This window comes from Ambystoma mexicanum, chromosome 1q, assembly GCF_040938575.1.
Source record: "Ambystoma mexicanum isolate Mex_15411 chromosome 1q, UKY_AmexF1_1, whole genome shotgun sequence".
Classification (NCBI taxonomy): domain Eukaryota; kingdom Metazoa; phylum Chordata; class Amphibia; order Caudata; family Ambystomatidae; genus Ambystoma; species Ambystoma mexicanum.
In genome coordinates this window covers 1319846134-1319864462 of record NC_090922.1, presented here as the reverse complement: position 1 = coordinate 1319864462, position 18329 = coordinate 1319846134, and the positions used below count along the sequence as shown (strand labels likewise).

At 44.9% G+C, this 18329-nt stretch overlaps 1 protein-coding gene across 1 annotated transcript in view; it reads left to right on the top strand.

Moving 5' to 3' along the window:
* The window catches only part of ZYG11B (zyg-11 family member B, cell cycle regulator), a 682105-nt gene extending 665345 nt beyond the window's left edge, over positions 1–16760 (top strand). Inside the window, exon 14 of the mRNA XM_069642180.1 lies at positions 16331–16760. Coding sequence (XP_069498281.1) covers positions 16331–16512 — 182 coding nt within the window. The 3' untranslated portion in view covers positions 16513–16760. The remainder of the gene's footprint in view (positions 1–16330) is intronic.
* Positions 16761–18329: the final 1569 nt, after the last annotated feature.

Below are 18329 nucleotides of genomic sequence, written 5' to 3'. Positions count from 1 at the left end.
GGTCCAGTGGTAAGTGGCTATCCAGTTGCCGGGGTGCTTGACACGAGCAATTCGACAACAAACCGGTCTGGGGTGCGACGAGAAGGTAAACTGGTTGTGCCCACCAGTCAGGGGAAGAAGCCTCTCCAGCCGGGAGATCTTCTCTGTCGTCGGGAAGTGGTGAGTCGGTTCCGCAGGGCTCCACCGGTGGTGTCGTCGTGGTAGGTCGGCTCAGCTTCTCCCTCGTCGGATTTTCAGGTCCTGTGGCGACTTCTGAAGTTCCAGTCCCCAAAGCCCTGCTTTTATGCAGCACACCCCCATTCACTCAAACATGCAAAGTCGTGAGCCGGCCGGCTCACCACTTGGGCCAATCACACAAGAGTGCGACTTGAGTTACCAAGGTAACTCAGTCCAGGGTGCCTAAACCCCCTCCCACACCCACTGTGGTACCCAGACAGAGTGGCACCACTTTTGGAGGCTTCTGTGGAGATGCCCGCCAAAAAGTGGAACAAAGGGCTCGACTTGGGGTGGAGTCACAGAAGAGAACACAAACGCCATTTTAGAATCGAGTCCTGGCAAAAAATACCAACCGACGAATTAATATTAAATAAATAAACCAGCGGTATGTTCGAGGCTATGAGAATTAAATAATTAAAGTTGGTAGCCTCGAACAATGGGAAAATCCCATAGGGATATATTCGCGGTCGAATATAAAAAGTAGTATCCACTGCCACCAGCCAAAACTCGATCAGGGGGGGCGGAGACGTGCCCCCTCGACTAACAGACCCCGGGACAATATGATGGTTTGTACTGGTTTCTGTTAATAATTTGGGACTAGTAAAGCCAATGGTGACTTTACATGCCCTGGGAGACAGTAGTCAGTCCCAGGGTATGGTGTCTATGGTGGGGTGTCACTATGACACCCCTGTGTCACTGCACAGAGGGTGTTTTGTAACACACACAGTAAAAACACATGAGACCCTATGGAGTAAAGGACCCCATAGCCCATAAAACTCATTAACAGTCAAAGGAGCACCATAAATCATGTCCAAGAGTGGGAGAAAAAGAGTCTCACTCTTGGCAGGAGAAAAAAACAAACTCCAGAAATCCAGCAAAGCTGCTGGGGGACTCACTAGGTTAGGAAATTCAGCCTAAAGAGAAAATTCGCCCTAACAGGGCACTGCTAGCAAAAGGGGTTGTGAAGGTTTCACAGGACGAATATGGCTACAGGAGTCTACTCCTGCTACTTCGTGGTTAGAAAAACGGCACTGCACAACAGGTCAGGGGGTTGGAGGCCCACACTAGAGCTAAGGGTGCTCAACAAATTCCTAAAGGTGCAAATGTTCCGTATGGTGAAGCTGCAGCAGGTCCTGTCTCAGGTGCAACAAGTAGATTTCTTGGCGTCCCTCGACCTCGAGGATGCTTATTTTCACATCCCTATTCGCAGCTCACACCCTGTCGCTACCTACACTTCGTAGTGGCAGGAGTGCACTATCAAGGGCCCTACCCTTTGGCCTTCATTCAGCTCCATAGGTGTTTACCAAGTGCCTCGCACCAGTAGTGGCTCACCTACAGCAGAGGGGCATCCACGTATACCCGTACTTAGACTGGTTAGTGAGAGCCTCCCTCCTACCCACTGGCATAGGTCAACATGGCCTGCACCATCCGGTGTCTACAGCAGCTTGGATTCTCCATAAACTTCCCAAAGTCATGCCTAGTGCCATCAAGATAGGTGCTCTACCTCAGAGTGAAGCTCGATGCTCAAACCTGCACCCCCTGGCCCTCGTACGAGAGGGTGGTGGTGCTTCTGGCAAAGGTACACTACCTCAGCAGTACCTAGATGGCCCCGGTCCGCAATTACAAGTGGTTGCTGGAGAGGTCATTGTGCATTCCTCTGATTACTCACTGCAGGCTGCGCATGCAGCCGGTGCAGGAATTCCTGGTCACACAATGGATACAGGCATCAGGGTCCTGGGACGATCGCATCACTCTGATACAAACCTTCAAATGGAGCATTCGCTGGTAGTCGGTGAGGGAACCACTGTTGAAGGGTGCTCCATTCAGGCGACCAGACCCTCAGGCCACTATCGCAACGGATGCCTCACTGGAAGGTTGGGGCGCCTACTGTAGGGACCAACACACGAGGGGCCTCTGGTCTGAGGAGAAGGGTCTGCACATCAACCTGCTGGAGTTGCAGTCAATTTTCTGGGCCCTAAAGTCCTTCCTCCCCCTACTAGCGGTGACGGTGGTATGAATCTACATCGACAATACAACATCAATGTTTTATTTCCGCAAGTAAGGGTGAACCAGATCCCCACAGCTATTCAAGGAATCTCAGGCCCTCTGGCACTGAGAAATGCATTATCAAATGTTGCTCATCCACCTCCATCTGCCAGTGATTCAGAATACCCTAGTGGACTCCCTCAGCAGGGAGATACTCTTGTCACGCGTGGGAGCTGCACGAGGATCAACTTCACCTATTCCAGACTTGGGGCACACCGGAGATCAGCCTTTTTGCCACCTATGACAACAGTTGGTGCAAAGGTTTCCCCAGGCGATTCCTCCACCCGGAGAGCTTGAGGGACGCCTTTACATTTCCATGTCTTGGGAGGATAGCTCAGGGGCAACGTACTTGCCTTGGAAGCAAGATGACACGTAGCAACACAGGTTCGATCCCCGGGTACGCGCTTGGAAACCTCTGGGTATTAAGCACGTTATAAATAACCTGTCATGTCATGGGAGGGGAAGTTCCTGTATGCATTTCCTCCGATCCTGCTGGTGCCTCGGGTCATCCACACGCTCAGACTATATCGATGCACACTGAAATTATTGGCCCCTTCGTGGCCGAGACAGTTTTGGTACTCTGACCTCCTATCTCTCTCGTCAGCTGCTCCTCTTAAGTTGACACTGCACCAGGCTCTCCTGTCCTGGAACCAAGGGGCTGTGCTACACCACGACCTGGCCTCACTCAATCAGGCGGCCTGGCTCCTGTGTTCTCAGCGTTTGGATCCTTGTCCCTTCCACAAGACTGCCAAGATGTCCTGGCCCTGCGAGAGCTCTGTCCGCTTTGTTGTGCTACAAGAGCAAGTGGAAACGCTGCCAGGTGTGGTGCAGGAGTCGGCAGTTGCTGCCTCATGCCGTCCGGCCACAACACATTTTGCCTCATTTATTAAGCTTGGCTCGGTCAGGCTTGATTCATTCTTCTATCAAGGTGCCCTTAGCTGCAATTTCCATATACAACCGTCCCTGTGGTCCCACCGGCTGGTGAAAGAATCCTGACGTGGGCTGTCCAGGTCTTTTCATCCTGTCCGTTGCCCAGCTCCATTGTGGTAACGGTGTATGCTGCTCTCAAAGCTCATGAATCCACATTTTACGCCAAGGCGCAAGACGTCCATCAAGCATCTTTCTTGGAAGACTGTCTTCCTGGTGGCCATAACATCCAGAGTTAGCCAGTCGTTTCTGGTAACCTTTTTTCAATGAGGTTAGAAAGTCTCCAGTAGTAAGTTGTGGTAGGTGCTTGCATTCGCCCGTATGTATTGTTTATTAATACTGCTTTGTAATCTATTCACAGCATGTGAATCTATGAAAGATCCAATGGTGGAGAAGAAATAAGTTACTTACCTGTAACTCTGGTACTCCAGTATTGGTATCGTTGATAGATTCACATGCGTCTTTCCCACATACCCCACATTGCTCATCTTTTGGCTCTTACTGCCACTCGTGTTTGCTTGCGATAATCTGAAGATGGCTGACAGGGGAGGAGTTAAGGGGGATGTTCCTATTGGCTGCGGCCAGTATGACTCAAAATGACTGTACTTGAGCACAAAATTGACAAAGTTTCATTTTGTTTAAACTGCTCTGTCACAGAGGATTCCCAGCCTGACGACTGGGAATATTCACAGCATGTGAATCTATGAAAGCTACCAATGGTGGAGAACCAGAATTACAGATAAGTGATATGATATGATTGTTTATTTACATAGCGCCTATAGACAATGTGTTTCAAAGCACTTCAAGGCAAGGGAGGGAAGAAGGGAAAAATACAATGACCTTCTTACAGGCTGTGCAGGAGGGACCCCAGCCGGCCCATAAGAATGGGATTTTCCCAAACAGCACTTTAAGATGGTATAGCAGCACCCGTGAGATGGATGGGGATGCAGATTCATATTCGAGCATCAAATCAATGACAACACAATGGTTTGGCAAAGGGAGTCTGTTTAATAAGTACAAAAAATGGGGAGTTATGAATATCAGCAGTTGCGCGATCTTCCTTCTCGCTTCAACTCCAACGAACTTTACAGAAATCTCATCCTTTATACTAAAAAATCATCGCTGACGTGAAAAATGGTAAAAATGTTTCATGCAATTCTATTGGTAACTACACTATAGATACTATATCTGTATACAGTACCAGGCAGAGGGGATTGGATAATTAGCGCCAGGTGGGGCATCTAAGCCCTTCCTTCAGAATGACTTCTGTAAACGTCACAAAAAGTACGACTTCTCATTGGTTCTATGGACTATAGGATCCTAGATTACTTGGTGCATTGTGATTGGGTAGATGCCACGTCATCTTGTACTTTCCACTTTGGCTAGCAGCATGCAGAATGGTCGGCCAGGTGCAGGGTGCTCGTCAGTTCCCCTAGCCTCCCACAAACCAGTACCACCATCCATCACTGACCCACTGGCCATGTATCAATTAGTTTCTAATGTGTAGGCCTTGATGCAGCCTCTCTCTCTGGGAGACCTCAGATCTGTAGATGGCTCAAGGCTGCGCATAGGTGTGAAGGCCCCAGTTATTCTTGCTTGGCAGGTCACGCGTCTTAGGCACTGTGAAATCGTCTGTCTCCATGTAATTTGTGTATTTGATTTTAGCTTTCTGTCAAGCACCAAATGCCTTCTGCTGCTTATTTCGACTCCTTTGAACAGGATACTCCGCTCTTGGTGTCATAAATTGTATTAGCTTGTGTCAGTTTAAGAGGACCTTGTTTTCTTTGTACGGGCCTCATACCTCTAAGTTTCATTTCTGTCCTTTGCTTTCGATTCCCGTGTTTGAGGGCCTTCGCTCCTGGGGCCTCTGGAAACTTGCGGTTAGTTCTGCCCTTTTGCAAAGTGGACATGTACTTATAAAGTGCTCCTTTTGAGGTAGATATGTATATGTGGCGCTTGCCGCATCTAATTTCCTACTAAGCATAGCAAAGCACACAATTCCCTCTGCTTCTTGCGTTTCCAAGCATATGTACATGTGTAAACTGGTTGCATATCTGCATCGATCTCATGGCATAAGCTTCTTATACTTGACATCGTCCCTTTACGTCAACTCAGGATGTCGCTTACCCATGGTGTTTCGTCTCTTTTTGTTATTCACAGGTCGTTGTTTTCTTTATCTGCGGGTCAGGCCGAGTTCTTGTGACGTCACCATTCGTCTTTTAGGACTTTCTTGCCCTCTTCAGGGACTGTACTCAAACGATCTTTATTCTGTTTTATCTGTTGATATGGTTTATTCAATGGGTACCTTACTGTCCCTGTTTTCTTTGGTGTTGGTACTTCAATGGGTGCTGTCGTTCCGATCAGTACCAGGCAGAGCCCTAATGCGGCCCTCTGCTGGTTTATTTGCTCATCGTACGTCACGTATCTCTGCGTGAACGTTCCTGGTACTTCAAAATGGCGCTTTGAGTGCAGGTCTTGCTTGGGACCTCTTTTACACTCCCCCCTCTGGGCGATTCATCGACCACTTCCACTTTTCCCTTGGCACCCACTTTTTCTGCATCTTCTGCATTCAATTTCACTTCATCGTCTGGGTCTGTACATGATGGCCTGAAGAAATGTCTTTTTTGGGGTCCATATCTTTCACTCCCTTCAAGCTTCCTGCTGTTCGCACATCTTCATCTTTGTTCCATGTCATAAGTTGTCATTGTCCATTTGGGCTGTAATAAATCCATTTCCCCACATAATTTCTATGTCTCCTTGGATATGGAAACATTGTTCCTTCTGGTGCGTGACTGCTAGCTTTTACAAAGTCTCTTATTTCTTCATCAGTCAGGTCTTTGGGTTTCCGTTCTGACTCAACATCAATCATGATCTTCATCTCTATGGCTATTTTCAGTTTTCTGGCATTGAGAGATTATCTTGATAACACAAAATCTGAGCATTATTACCACTAGTAGGGCTCCTAGGAGTTTGAATGCGTCAGCCATCCATTGTGGAACAGATGAGAACAGTGATCCAAACCAACTGACGGTTTCATCAATCATTTGATTCTGTAGTTTTGTCTGCATACCTATGGCTTCTGTTAGAGTTCCGTTTTCTTATACAGAAAATGGAACTCTTACAGAGTTCTGTTTCTCTTAACAGGTATATTACATAGGATTGTGGCCGGGTTTGGGACTAAAGGGATCTCAGCTTCTACAATATCGTTTATTGGGCATAGATCTTGAATTAGTCTCCAAGACCCTCCCTTTGATTTCTTGACCGGATAAACTGCGGTATTTTATGACGACTCTGACGTCACTAAAATGCCCTGTTCCATCATAGCCAAAATTGTCTTGAAAATTCTCTCATCTGCCTCCCTAGACATGGGATACTGTTGTACCTTTGGTAAAATGACTCCTGGTTTCAGTTTAATTTGGACTTCTCCTACTCCTTTCAATAAGCCTACGTCATAGGGGCCTGCTGTCCATACTGAGACAGACACCTGGGCCATATTGACCTCAAAATATTCAGGGCGGTTCTGTGCCAACATCATTCTCTGGGGCACTTCTCTTTTGATCATCTTTGCCCAAAAAGTGAGGTTCACTTCAATTGTTATTTCGTCAGTGCCTGTTCGTTCGTCGAACAGATAGTCATACGTGACGTCAGCCAGCCTGTACCCTTCTTCAGTGGCGATCACTGTGCACCATTGTCGGCCTTAATCATCACAACCATCGATCAAAGCCATTTTACTCTGCACTTTGTCTGTGTGCATCATTAAGGGACATACTTGTCCCTTCTCCTCGTGCATAGGTATTCTTGGTCTAAATTAAAACTCATCTGGGGTCCTCATGGTTTTGTCTGCAAGGCATAGTAGCCATGCCATCAACACCTGTACTCTGTATGCAAATATTCTGTCTCCAATGGGATAGCTCTCATGGCTGTGTCCTGTGTACGCTCTAATTATGTCGCATACATTCAAATAGTGCATTCCTGGAGTCAAGCATACTATACCCTTCTCTGTGAACGAGATTGTCATGTTTAACTTTGTCATTAAGTCTTGTCCCAATATATTTACTGGGTTTTGCCTTGAATATAACAGTGGCACATTCATGCCACATTCCCCTATGGAGACTTGAAGTGTCTGTAAAAGGAACACAACTTGTTGCTCCTGTGAAGCCCTGAGTGTTTATAGCATCACAGGACAAGGAAAACTTGCCTTCACGTATACACGAGTGTGTCGCACCCGTGTCAACTAAGAAGGAATATTCTTTACCCCCTATAACGACATCCACCCTTGGTTCCTGGTGAGGGTCAGGTGTCACTGATAGAGCACCTCAGGTCTCCCAGTGAGTTGTCCTAATCCATATACAATCTTGTCCCATTTTGCATGAATGAATGGTCTTCCCCCATCACCAGTGTTAACTCTCATCCCATCGTTCACAGCCTGACCTATACTTGTTTGTGACATTTGCGTCGGTGACTGTTGGGACTGTCCCTGTGAACAATTTAGCAAATTCTGAGGTTGTGAGCTTTGCTGTGCTCCTGGCGTTTGAGGTTACAAAGTGTGATTCTGTGCAACTCCATTTCCTCCCTGTTGTAATAAAACAGGTGGGTTCACCAAACCTGCTCTGGTTCCTTGGTCGTTTTGCACCATGCTTTGACTTCTGCATGTGCGTGATAGGTGCCATGTCATCCCACACACCCAACATATTGGCGGTTGTCTGATAATTTTCCCATTTGACATATCCTGACTTACTTGTATGTTTTGGAAACTTCTCTGATTGCTCTGCCATCCTCTTCCTCGAAAGCCTCTTCCTCTGAGGTAAAACCCATTATTGCCCGGATTCCCCTGCTGTTGATTGGCCTGCTGCATGTTTGATCCATCTGTGTTAGTTATCATTGCCCCTTCCATGGCATACTTTGACAATTTATTCTGCACTAATTTTGCCTCTTTACCTTTTCTTGTAGCTTCTTTTTTGCGCTTCTTCTCTTGCAGCAGCCTGCAATACTGAGCTATGGTCAACTGTATTTCATACCACGGTTTGCCCTTGATTCATACTAATTTCTTGAGCTGCTTTTGTACCTGATCTGGCATCCCTTGGCATAATATATGGTAGAAAATGGGTATAGATTTCCCCTACGATTCCCGCGTTTCAAGTACCCAAGCGTCTTGGAATTTCTGAATGTAAAGCAAAGGGTCTTCTGACTCCTTCATTTTCCGTGACATTATAGCTCCCATGTCAGAAGTATCCGGATAGAGCGATCGTAATGCTCTCCATACTGCGGCTCTACAATTGTTAAACAGTGCTCCGTCATGCACGGTATTGACTGAAGTCAAGCCAGGGAAACCTGCACGCGTCCACACATCAGCTCGATCACAAAGTATGGCGATTAAAAGACCCTTGATATCCCCCATAGCCAACGTGTTCCCTGCCGTCATCTTCTCTAACTCATGTATCCATTTTCCGGCTCCCAAAGTCAGCATTGGAAGGTTGTTTTTCAGGTTTTCCCGATCCATGTGTGGCCATGGAATATATTGTGGTCTCGCTCCTCCTTTCTCAAGCAACAGAAATAGGGATGCATAGTCCTCTCTCTCTTCTCTCATTGTTTTTCTATCTACTGCAGGAGTGATATTCTCGAATCGCCGCTTACCTGGTAATGTCCTCAGTCAGCTCACATAGGGTGGTGGAGACACCCCCTCTGACCATACAATATTTCTTCGCCTCCGCCTGTGTGGCTGATTCCGATGCCCTTGATGCAGACACACTAGAATCCGACCATCTTATTCCCTTTGCCCTTGAGAAGCATCTTTTGCATCTTCTCTAGTCTTCCTTTTCCTCGTATTCCTCTTTCTGCATCAAACATTATCTGACCCAACTTGTGCAACTTCTCGCATCCTCCTTGTTACTGATGTCCAACCTATCTTGAGATAGCCTTCTATTCTTACTATTTAGGGAGACTTCCTCGCCATCATAAAGTGGAGTGTTCTCAGGCGCTCGTCCCTCCCCGTTGGGGTACTTGTTCTAGCCCCATCTCATCATATATTCTATCGATCATCTCGCCGATGTTTCTGGTGTCAGTCATCCTCGATATCTGCCCTAGACGTGCCTGGTACTTAATCGTACTCTGGAAAAAAATCTTCGATGTCTTCCCAGTCTACTGCTGTATCAGGTTTTTGAACCTTTTTCCAGATGTTGAAGATCACGTGCTCTCTGTTTTCGCTTATGTTCTATGTCGTCACTGAATTCTCTGCGCTTTCTCGTTTCTTCTCCAACTCTATCCTCTTCCTCTTTCTTTGCATTTCTACGTTCATTTGCCCTTCGTATTTCCTCATCCCTTCGTCTCTTTATTCTCATCTCCTGTATCTTTTGCTCATCTTCTATTTGCCTTAGTTCATGCCTGTCTTGATCATTAGGTGCTCTGTTTATCATCTTGTCTTTCTTGCTCTTCGCGATGGAACTGCTCTCGACTCTGCCTATCTTTTTTCCCCAAGTTTTTCGTCTCAATCCTTTTTCCTGTTCCTTCTCCATTCTCTGTATATCGTCTAACTTATCTTTTCGATTCGCGTCATCACTGCTTTTACCATCGAGTTTCAATAGAATCTGACCTTCCATCGATTTGTTCTGTGCGAATGCTATCATCAGTTCTATCCTCATTTCCTTTCCATCTTTTGCCTTCTCTCTCTGTATCGGGAGATGTCCTTGCTTGTACATGGTCTTTCCTCTTGTTTTCGCGTCTCTCCTTGTCCTTTGGGACCTTGGAGGTGATATCTCTACCTCTGTCTTTGTCTGGGCTTTCATCACTACTTTGCATCGGTGACTCATATTCTGGGTTGTTCTACCCTGTGGCTGCTTTAAGCTCTTAGCAGGTATAATCCTTCGTCCTTGCTGACTTCGATTTTTTTGGTTCGGACGGGGCAGGTATCGCGGAAGGCTTCTCACCCCCCTCTGTACATACGTTAAGTATCCAATCTAACGGTGGCTCCTCTTTATCTTCTTGATACATTTTCCAAAGCTCTAAAATAGCTAGGCATTTATCTAACTTTTTACCTTTTTATGTGATGTGCAAATATGTCATGTGCTGTAGGACCGCTTTAGATAATGATACACCCTGGGGCCACGGCATAAACATCTTGTTTGTGGTTCCTTTAACCCATTCCGCACAGTACTTTTTCATCTTGGGTGCATGTTTTGGCAACTGTTTGCACAGGCGTACTAATGGAGTCATATCCTCCATGCTTAAATCTGTTGCCCTTTCCTTCATATAACACTTGTTATGCCCTCCTGTTTCCTTACACAACTCCAACAATATGAGTGAGCACCAATCGTCGCAAGCTCCAATCCTGTTTTTTCCCACAAAAATGATGCTTCTTTTTTCAACCAACAAATATCAATTTGTGTCCCACAATATCTGGTACTTAATGCAATCATTTTGTATGCTTGTTCCTTAAAGGAAAAATTTCATCCTATGACGTCGCAACACAAAGCACATAAAACAGACGTTAACGGACCAGACAAACTCCAGCTGGCTACACAGAATGCTGCCCCTAATCTTACTCCGACATGGGGTGTAAGCCCATCCCTTTCACAGAATCTTAACCCGCTGTGGTCTCCTATTTATTCCCATTTTATTCAGGACTATGCAGGCTTCTTCTAACCGCTAAATAAAGCGTAGGAATTTGGGCGTATCCTTTCTCTTCTCGGGTGTCCTCCCTGGTATTCCCCCTTTTCTCAGGTATCCTCCTGGTATCCCCCCTCTTCTCGGGTGTCCTCCCCGGTATTCTTATTCACTACTTGGTCACCCCTTGAGTCTCTATTTCCTTCCCTGTGTGTGTGTGTGTGTATATATATATATATATATATATATATATAACTATAATTTTGTGTTCCCGCCTCCCTCCGTTACCTTCCCTTACTTGTTCTATGGCATGCACTTTTGCCAAAGTATTTAGTCTCTTTCACTCGCTGTTCGCATGTTTCCTCTCTGGATGCTCGGGCTCCCCACCTTCGTCACTGCCTCTCCTGCCGTTAGCCCGCTCAGCTGCCCGTAGAAGTGGGAAGGGGTTTGTAGGGGAAAATACAGGTCCCTTCAGGCCTACACCTGCAAGTTTTGCTCTTTACTCTAACCACGGGAAGCTTCACGGTCTACTTAGCCGGATGGCAAAGAACTTGTGATATTGCTGAGGACCTAGAGTTACTTTGTCGACGGTCAATGGGTGTCTTATCTAATTGATAACCATCAATCTCTGCTACCAAGTGTGCAGGAGGGACCACAGCCGGCCCATAGGACTGGGGTTTTCCCAAACAGCACTTTAAGATGGTATAGCAGCACCTGTGAGATGGATGGGGATGCAGATCCGTACTCGAGCATCAAATCAATGACAACTCAATGGTTTGGCAAAGGGAGTCCGTTTAATGACGAGAACAAAAAACGGGACGTTATGAATATCAGCAGTGGCGCGATCTTCCTTCACGCTTCAACTCCAACGAACTTTAAAGAAATCTCCTTTATACTAAAAACTCGTCATCGCTGACGTTAAAAACACAAAAAATGTTGCATGCAATTCTATTGGTTATAGGAAGGTAACTTTAGTATATGTACTATCTGTATACAGTAACAGGGAGAGGGGGTTGGATAATTAGCGTCAGGTGGGGCATCTAAGCCCTTCCTTCAGAATAACTACTGTAAACGTCACAAAAAGTACGACGACTCATTGGTTCTATGGACTATAGGATCCTAGATTACTTGGTGCATTTTGATTGGGTAGATACCACGTCACCTTGTACTTTTCCACTTTGCCTAGCAGCATACAGAATGGTCGGCCAGGTGCAGGGTGCCCGTCAGTTCCCCTAGCCTCCCACCAACCAGTACCACCATCCATCACTGACCCACTGGCACTGTGTCAATTAGTTTCTAATTTGTAGGCCTTGATGCTGCCTCTCTGTGTGGGAGAACTCCGATATATGTGCATGGCTCAAGGCCGCGTGTAGTTGTGAAGGCCCCAACCCTTCTTGCTTGGCAGGTCACGCTTCTTAGGCACCATGAAATCATCTCAGTCTCCATGTAATTTGTGTATTTGATTTTAGCTTTCTGTCCACCAAATGGCTTCTGCTGCTTATCTCGACTCCTTTGAACAGGATACTCCGCTCTTGGTGTCCTAAATTGTATTAGGCAGTGTCAGCTTAAGATGACCTTGGTTTCTTTGTACAGGCCTCATGCCTCTGAGTTTCATTTCTGTCCTTGGCTTTCAAATCCCGTTTTTGAGGGCATTAGCTCCTGGGGCCTCTGGTATCTTGCGGTTAGTTCTGGCCTTTTGCAAAGTGGACATGTACTTATATAAAGTGCTCCTTTTGAGGTAGATATGTATATGTGGCGCTTGCCGCGTCTAATTTCCTAAGAATAGCAAGCTGGACGACGATTTTCTCAGCCTTCTTGCGTTTCCAAGCATATGTACACGTGTAAACTGGTTGCATATCTGCATCGCTCTCATGGCATAAGCTTCTTATACTTGACATCGTCCCTTTACTTCCATTCAGGATGTCGCTTATCCATGGTGTTTCGTCTATTTTTGTTATTCACAGGTCGTTGTTTTCTCTATCTGTGAGTCAGTCTGAGTTCTTGTGACGTCACCATTCGTCTTTTTTTAGGACTTTCTTGGCCTCTTCAGGGATTGTACTCGGACGATCTTCATTACGTTTTATTTGTTGATATGGTTTCCTCAATGGGTACTTTACTGTCCATGTTTTCTTCGGTGTTGGTACTTTAATGGGTGCTGTCGGTCTGATCGGTACCGGGCAGAAGCCTAATGCGGCCCTCTGCTGGTTTATTTGCTCACCGTACGTCCCGTATCTCGGCGTGAACGTTCCTAGTACTTCAAAATGGCGCTTTCAGTGCTGGTCTTGCTTGGGACCTCCTCTACCAGGCTATAAACAGTAAGAATGTGAAATTAACTATCATACTAGGCCTGCGACATTTTTGGTAGAGCCGGAGAAAACAAAAGGTGAGGGAGAGGGGTGCAGAAAGGGAGGGGAGGAACAAAACAGGCGACTATCGTACTAGGCCTGACGACTTTTCAGATGGTGCTGGAGGTGGTGGTGGTGGAGGGGGTTAGGGGGGGGTAGAGACGAAGTTGCTATCATACTATGTCCAGGGACAATTCTGATAAAGTGCATAGAAGAAAGTGAGGTGAGAAGAGAGAACAGAGTAAGCGGTCAAAAAGAGTGAGAAGCAAGTGGTGAGAGTGAATACAATTGCAGAAGTAGTAACACATAATGTTGCAAGCCAGGATACAAGATGAAGATGAAAACAGCATGATTCAGGGCCACCATGTATACAAGATGCAAAGGCAGTCCAGCATGAGAGTTGAGAAAGGTTGACGAATTATGAATCAATGAAGTCCATAGTTCAAATCCGGCATTGTCCACAAGACGGTGATATTGAAACCAGAATGTATCCAGACAGACTCCTGCAGAAGTAGGCTAGGGGGGCAGGGTAGAAGAATCAAGCAAAACGGGCAACGCCTGTTTGCAAGAAGTAACTTATATATTTCTTATATACACTCTCATATATCTTTATTTTTTCACACTAAAACCACACTGCCAGGGGGGTTATTTTTTCATGGTCTAGGATAATTAAGGAGAAATGAGAACATAGATGAATGTAATCACTTCGGTTTATACACAGAAGACCCGAATTCAACCTTAAACAGTGTCTACATAGAGCTTCACAATATATTGCCGTCACACTGGGCCATAAACTAATTTCTTTCGTTCATGTGAAAGGATCCCTGAAGAGGAACTGAACTGCTTTTCAGGAATTGTTTTTTCTGTTAACTTTTTTCTAGTTCAGACTTTGTCTCTGGATACAATGAGAGCTGAAACCGGACAGATCCTGCTACCTTTTCTATCTCCATGACTCCCTTTTTGACAAGTCTAGATGCAAAAGTCAATTTGGGTGTATAGAAGCAGATGGTCCTTCCCCCTTCATCACACGAACATCTCTGATCGAAGTACTAAAAAGAATAGAATGCCTCAGCAACAGGTGGGTGAAAGGGGCCAAAAAAAGGTGCACATAGGGAATCTGGAAAGTTAACTGTTCTTTAGTGATCAGGAACAAACTGGTTGGTTAATAGGTGAGTTAAGACACACATTTCCCCCATCACCAGCCACATGCATCATGTTTGTCATTGCAGGATGTGTTTAACACTTCAGGCACATTTTAATAGGAAAGGACTGCCAGAGGTAGACATGTTTGATTATATAAACTGAGGTCTGGAAGCCCCTCTACCGAGTACGAACATAGCCAAATAACCTTTTCTCTGCGGAGGAGCCCACTCTTGAGGGTCTACAATAAGATTTTAGAACGTTGTACCTTTCACAGAGGAGGAATATGCATTTGCATACCAGTCTGGTCCCAGCCACTTGGGCAAGGCAATTCTCCTGAACAAGAGTACCAACAGCAGCCCCAGTATACAGTGTTTCGGCCTAGTAGGGCCTCATCCGTGAGGGCAAGCTGTGCCTCTCTAAGCACAGTGAGCTGGACTGTCCTTCTGGTTGGGACAAAGACTGATATGCAAATAGCTATGTCTCCTCTGTGAAGGGTACAGTGAGATAAAACGTGGTTGTGGACACTGCTGAGTGGAAATAATTCCATAGAACAGGGTATTTGACCCATGTTCCTTCGTATCAGAGGGGGTCCCACACTCCTTTTCATGTTTGATTTTATAACCAATCCTTTTTCTATTTCTACCACTCTCTATAAATTCCACTCTAGTTTTCATGCTCATACACAACCAACGTAAAGGCCCCATTAATTACTACTGGTACCAAGAAACCCATGACACCAGAGCCCCAATGTTATATGTTTGACCCAGTACACATGACCGCCAGACCGCACCTTACATTGATGTCACCATGATGGTCTTTACTTCGCAATGATGAGAGGGGAAGGTAAGAGGCTTTAGGCAAGACTTGTAGGTCTTAGATGCCCTGCAAGGTCAGTCATCCAAGAAACCGCTGTCAAAATGACAAAGGCGGGAATGCATCCCTACCTCAACTGTGGCTCGTCCTTGTCTTGCCACCGATTTGGTCATCCTCCAGCTGTTGTGCAGGCCATACCAATGTTCATTATTGCCAGTCCAACAGCTCACAGTAGGGAGGAGGTGTAACATAACAGGCATATTTGTAAAGCGCACTTTCACCCGAAGGGGCTTCTTGGCGCTAATAACAGATGATTGTTATCCAACTTAATGCCACTCATTTTATCGACCTCGGCAGGGTGAAGGGCTGAGTGGGCCTGCCGGGATTTGAACCTGTGACCATGAGGTCAAACACAGGTCCCTATAGTGGATGCATTAGTCCACTGAGCCACAGACCCGGCAGGTGTGTGTATGCGATTTGCTCTTTGTGGGGTATATTGCAGGCCAGCCACTTCAATTTTTTGCTTTTTAACCATAGGCATTCCCCATTGAAGCCCTCTATGTTGATGCATTTCTCAACCTATGTCAGGGGTGCACCTGGCTCCATTGCATCAACTATAGGAAAAGGCTTATAAATGATATGAGAAGATTACCGTTCTAATCGCACACACCCCTTCCATCTCCCCTTCAGATTGTGATGGGCATTAATTGACAAAGGAATTCTCCTTCCTCTCACTATTCCAACAAACGGAAGACTTCTGATCGCTGTAGTGCTTTATGGAGGTTCTTTGAAAACTCACTTAATGTGATCATCTTCTGGTGTAAACTGCAGTGCACCTTTTGTTTTCTACAAATAAACAAATGCAAAAACGTTACTTTTCAATTCTCTCTGACCTCTGAGGATCATTGCCTTATTAGCCTCTGATCTGTATACGTTTTTATGTTCCATTGCTCAAGTCCAGGTCCAGTTGGCATCCTTTTGCCAACAATCTTTTGGTTAGTAAAGCGCAATAAACTGCGATTTGAAAGGGGTCTTTAAAGTTTGTTTATACAATCTTATTTTTGGTTTGGCTTCATTTGCCTTAAATATATATGATGTAATATAATTAATGCAGAAAAATTGTGTTTTGGTGTGGCCTGAACTTCAAAAATGTTAGTTTCAGAAATATTGATACTGTTTTTTGCAGTTGCTTCTCATTTTGCAGCACAATTAAACACCAACTTGTCTCATCTTCTTTTCAGCCTCAAGATATTGCAGTATGTTAATTGAAGAAGATGGATTGCAACACCTCTATCGGATTAAGGAAAACCCCCATACTGATCCAGATGTTCACCGAATAGTAGTTTCTATTTTGGACAGTTTGGAAAAACATATTGTACGCCATGGGAAACCATCCAGTAAAATGGTGCAACCTGACAAATAATGGATTGTTAAAAAATTAAATGAGTGATAGTTGTAATATATTTGTTTAAATTTGAGCGTTTTTGTTAGATGGTCACCATGTGAACATCAACGCTCCTACAGAGGAACATGAATTACAGAAGTAAATAAATCCTCTGACACAGGAAACTAATCTGCCATTGTTCAGCGCAGTACCACTTACTACTTGGTGTGTGCATGTATGGTAGAACAATTTTAAAATATTAAAGAATAACAAACTTGTCTAACAAACATTTCAAAGCAACCGGGCGTCTAAAAGAAATGGGACAAAACCTTCTAAGTATATTTGATACTCTATTACCACCCAATCAGCATCTCTGCAAAAAAAGTTCAAATTCTTTATATCCTTAATCTTGTCCCCACTTTAGATATTGTCCTGTTTCATTATATGATGCATGATGCGGACTGTACGTAATTGGCTCCATCACGTTTTTGGTGAAGGAACAAACAACAACATGAAAAGCAATTCCAAAGAAATGGAACTATGTACGTAACAACCACTACAAAGAAAGACTTGGCAGCGTCAGGATTGTTCTCGAGTATTGCGTAGCCCTTACAAAGACTCTGAATGGAAGCACGCTGCTCCATAAACTTTTTGTTGTGTCATTGAGTGAAAAATAGCTGTCATTAATGGAAATGTGTTGTATTAACTTGTAAATATATTGAACACATTGGAAAAGGGGAATCTAAGTTATATAATGGTAAATATATTTTAAACTTCTACAAAGACTAAGTATTACGAGACTCACAAGTCATGAAGTGAATTGACAGAATACTCTTAATTCATTCAAACTGATGCATTCTGTAAAACAGTAAATTGTGGATGCTTTCAGGGCAGCCCTCATACTCTTATGTGCTGACGCCCACCCTCCAATTTAAATTGTTTTTAGTTGTTGCTGAACTGTCATTCTGATTGCGTTCTTTCCCAATTGGTTGAGAGTTGACTTCTGCTGCTAACGGAATCCGATAGAAAAGTGTGCATAAATTAAAATATTTTTTTACTGAGTCTCTTTAAACCCAACTGCCTTTAAAAATAGAACATGACCAACCATCCCTCCCTGTTAGTGCTTTCCACATATAAGCAGGTCTGTAAATCCTCATCACCCTCTCTTACTTTGGACAGGGACTCATTTTGTCACTACAAGTGGAGTATCCTGTCTTATTTTCATCCAGGATTGGTTTTTCATCAGTCTCCCTTTGCTCATACTGTCGGTTTTTAATTTCAAGAAATGCATCTGTTGCGGCAGGCACTTTTGTGTAGCTAATCAACACTGGGCCTGGGTGCTTTGCTACGAAAATCTTACCCCGGTGAGCTCATTTGTGTTCTGTGTTGGCTTGATATCTGAGTGAATTACTACAGGTCATATCCAGTAAGGGTCCAGTTCTGCAGGCTACGTTTGATATTGTATCAAGTTGCAAGCAGTTTTATGGGGTGACGAGGGCAGCTGTATTAAAACTATCTTCTGTTGCAGATCTGAAGGTCTCCATTTCAGGGTTGTGAACTACCTGGTTAGGGAAGAGTTATCACATTTGCAAGTGAGTATTTCCTGGTGAGTAAGAACCCATTTCTCAGCCTAGAGATCCCGCAGTAATGGGCAATCTTTTCACGATGGACAAAGTTATACATTTGTAAAGGTCCTTTAAACCTTAGCAATATCCCAAATGTTGTTTGGCCTTCTGCATGCCGGAAACCTCAGGGTCCTGTCAGTTCCAACACCTGTGCATCCCAAGTGGGTGACTGACCCACCCAAGTCCAGTCCCTCTCCTCCGAGGGTCCGCAAACAATATCATGTGTTCCAA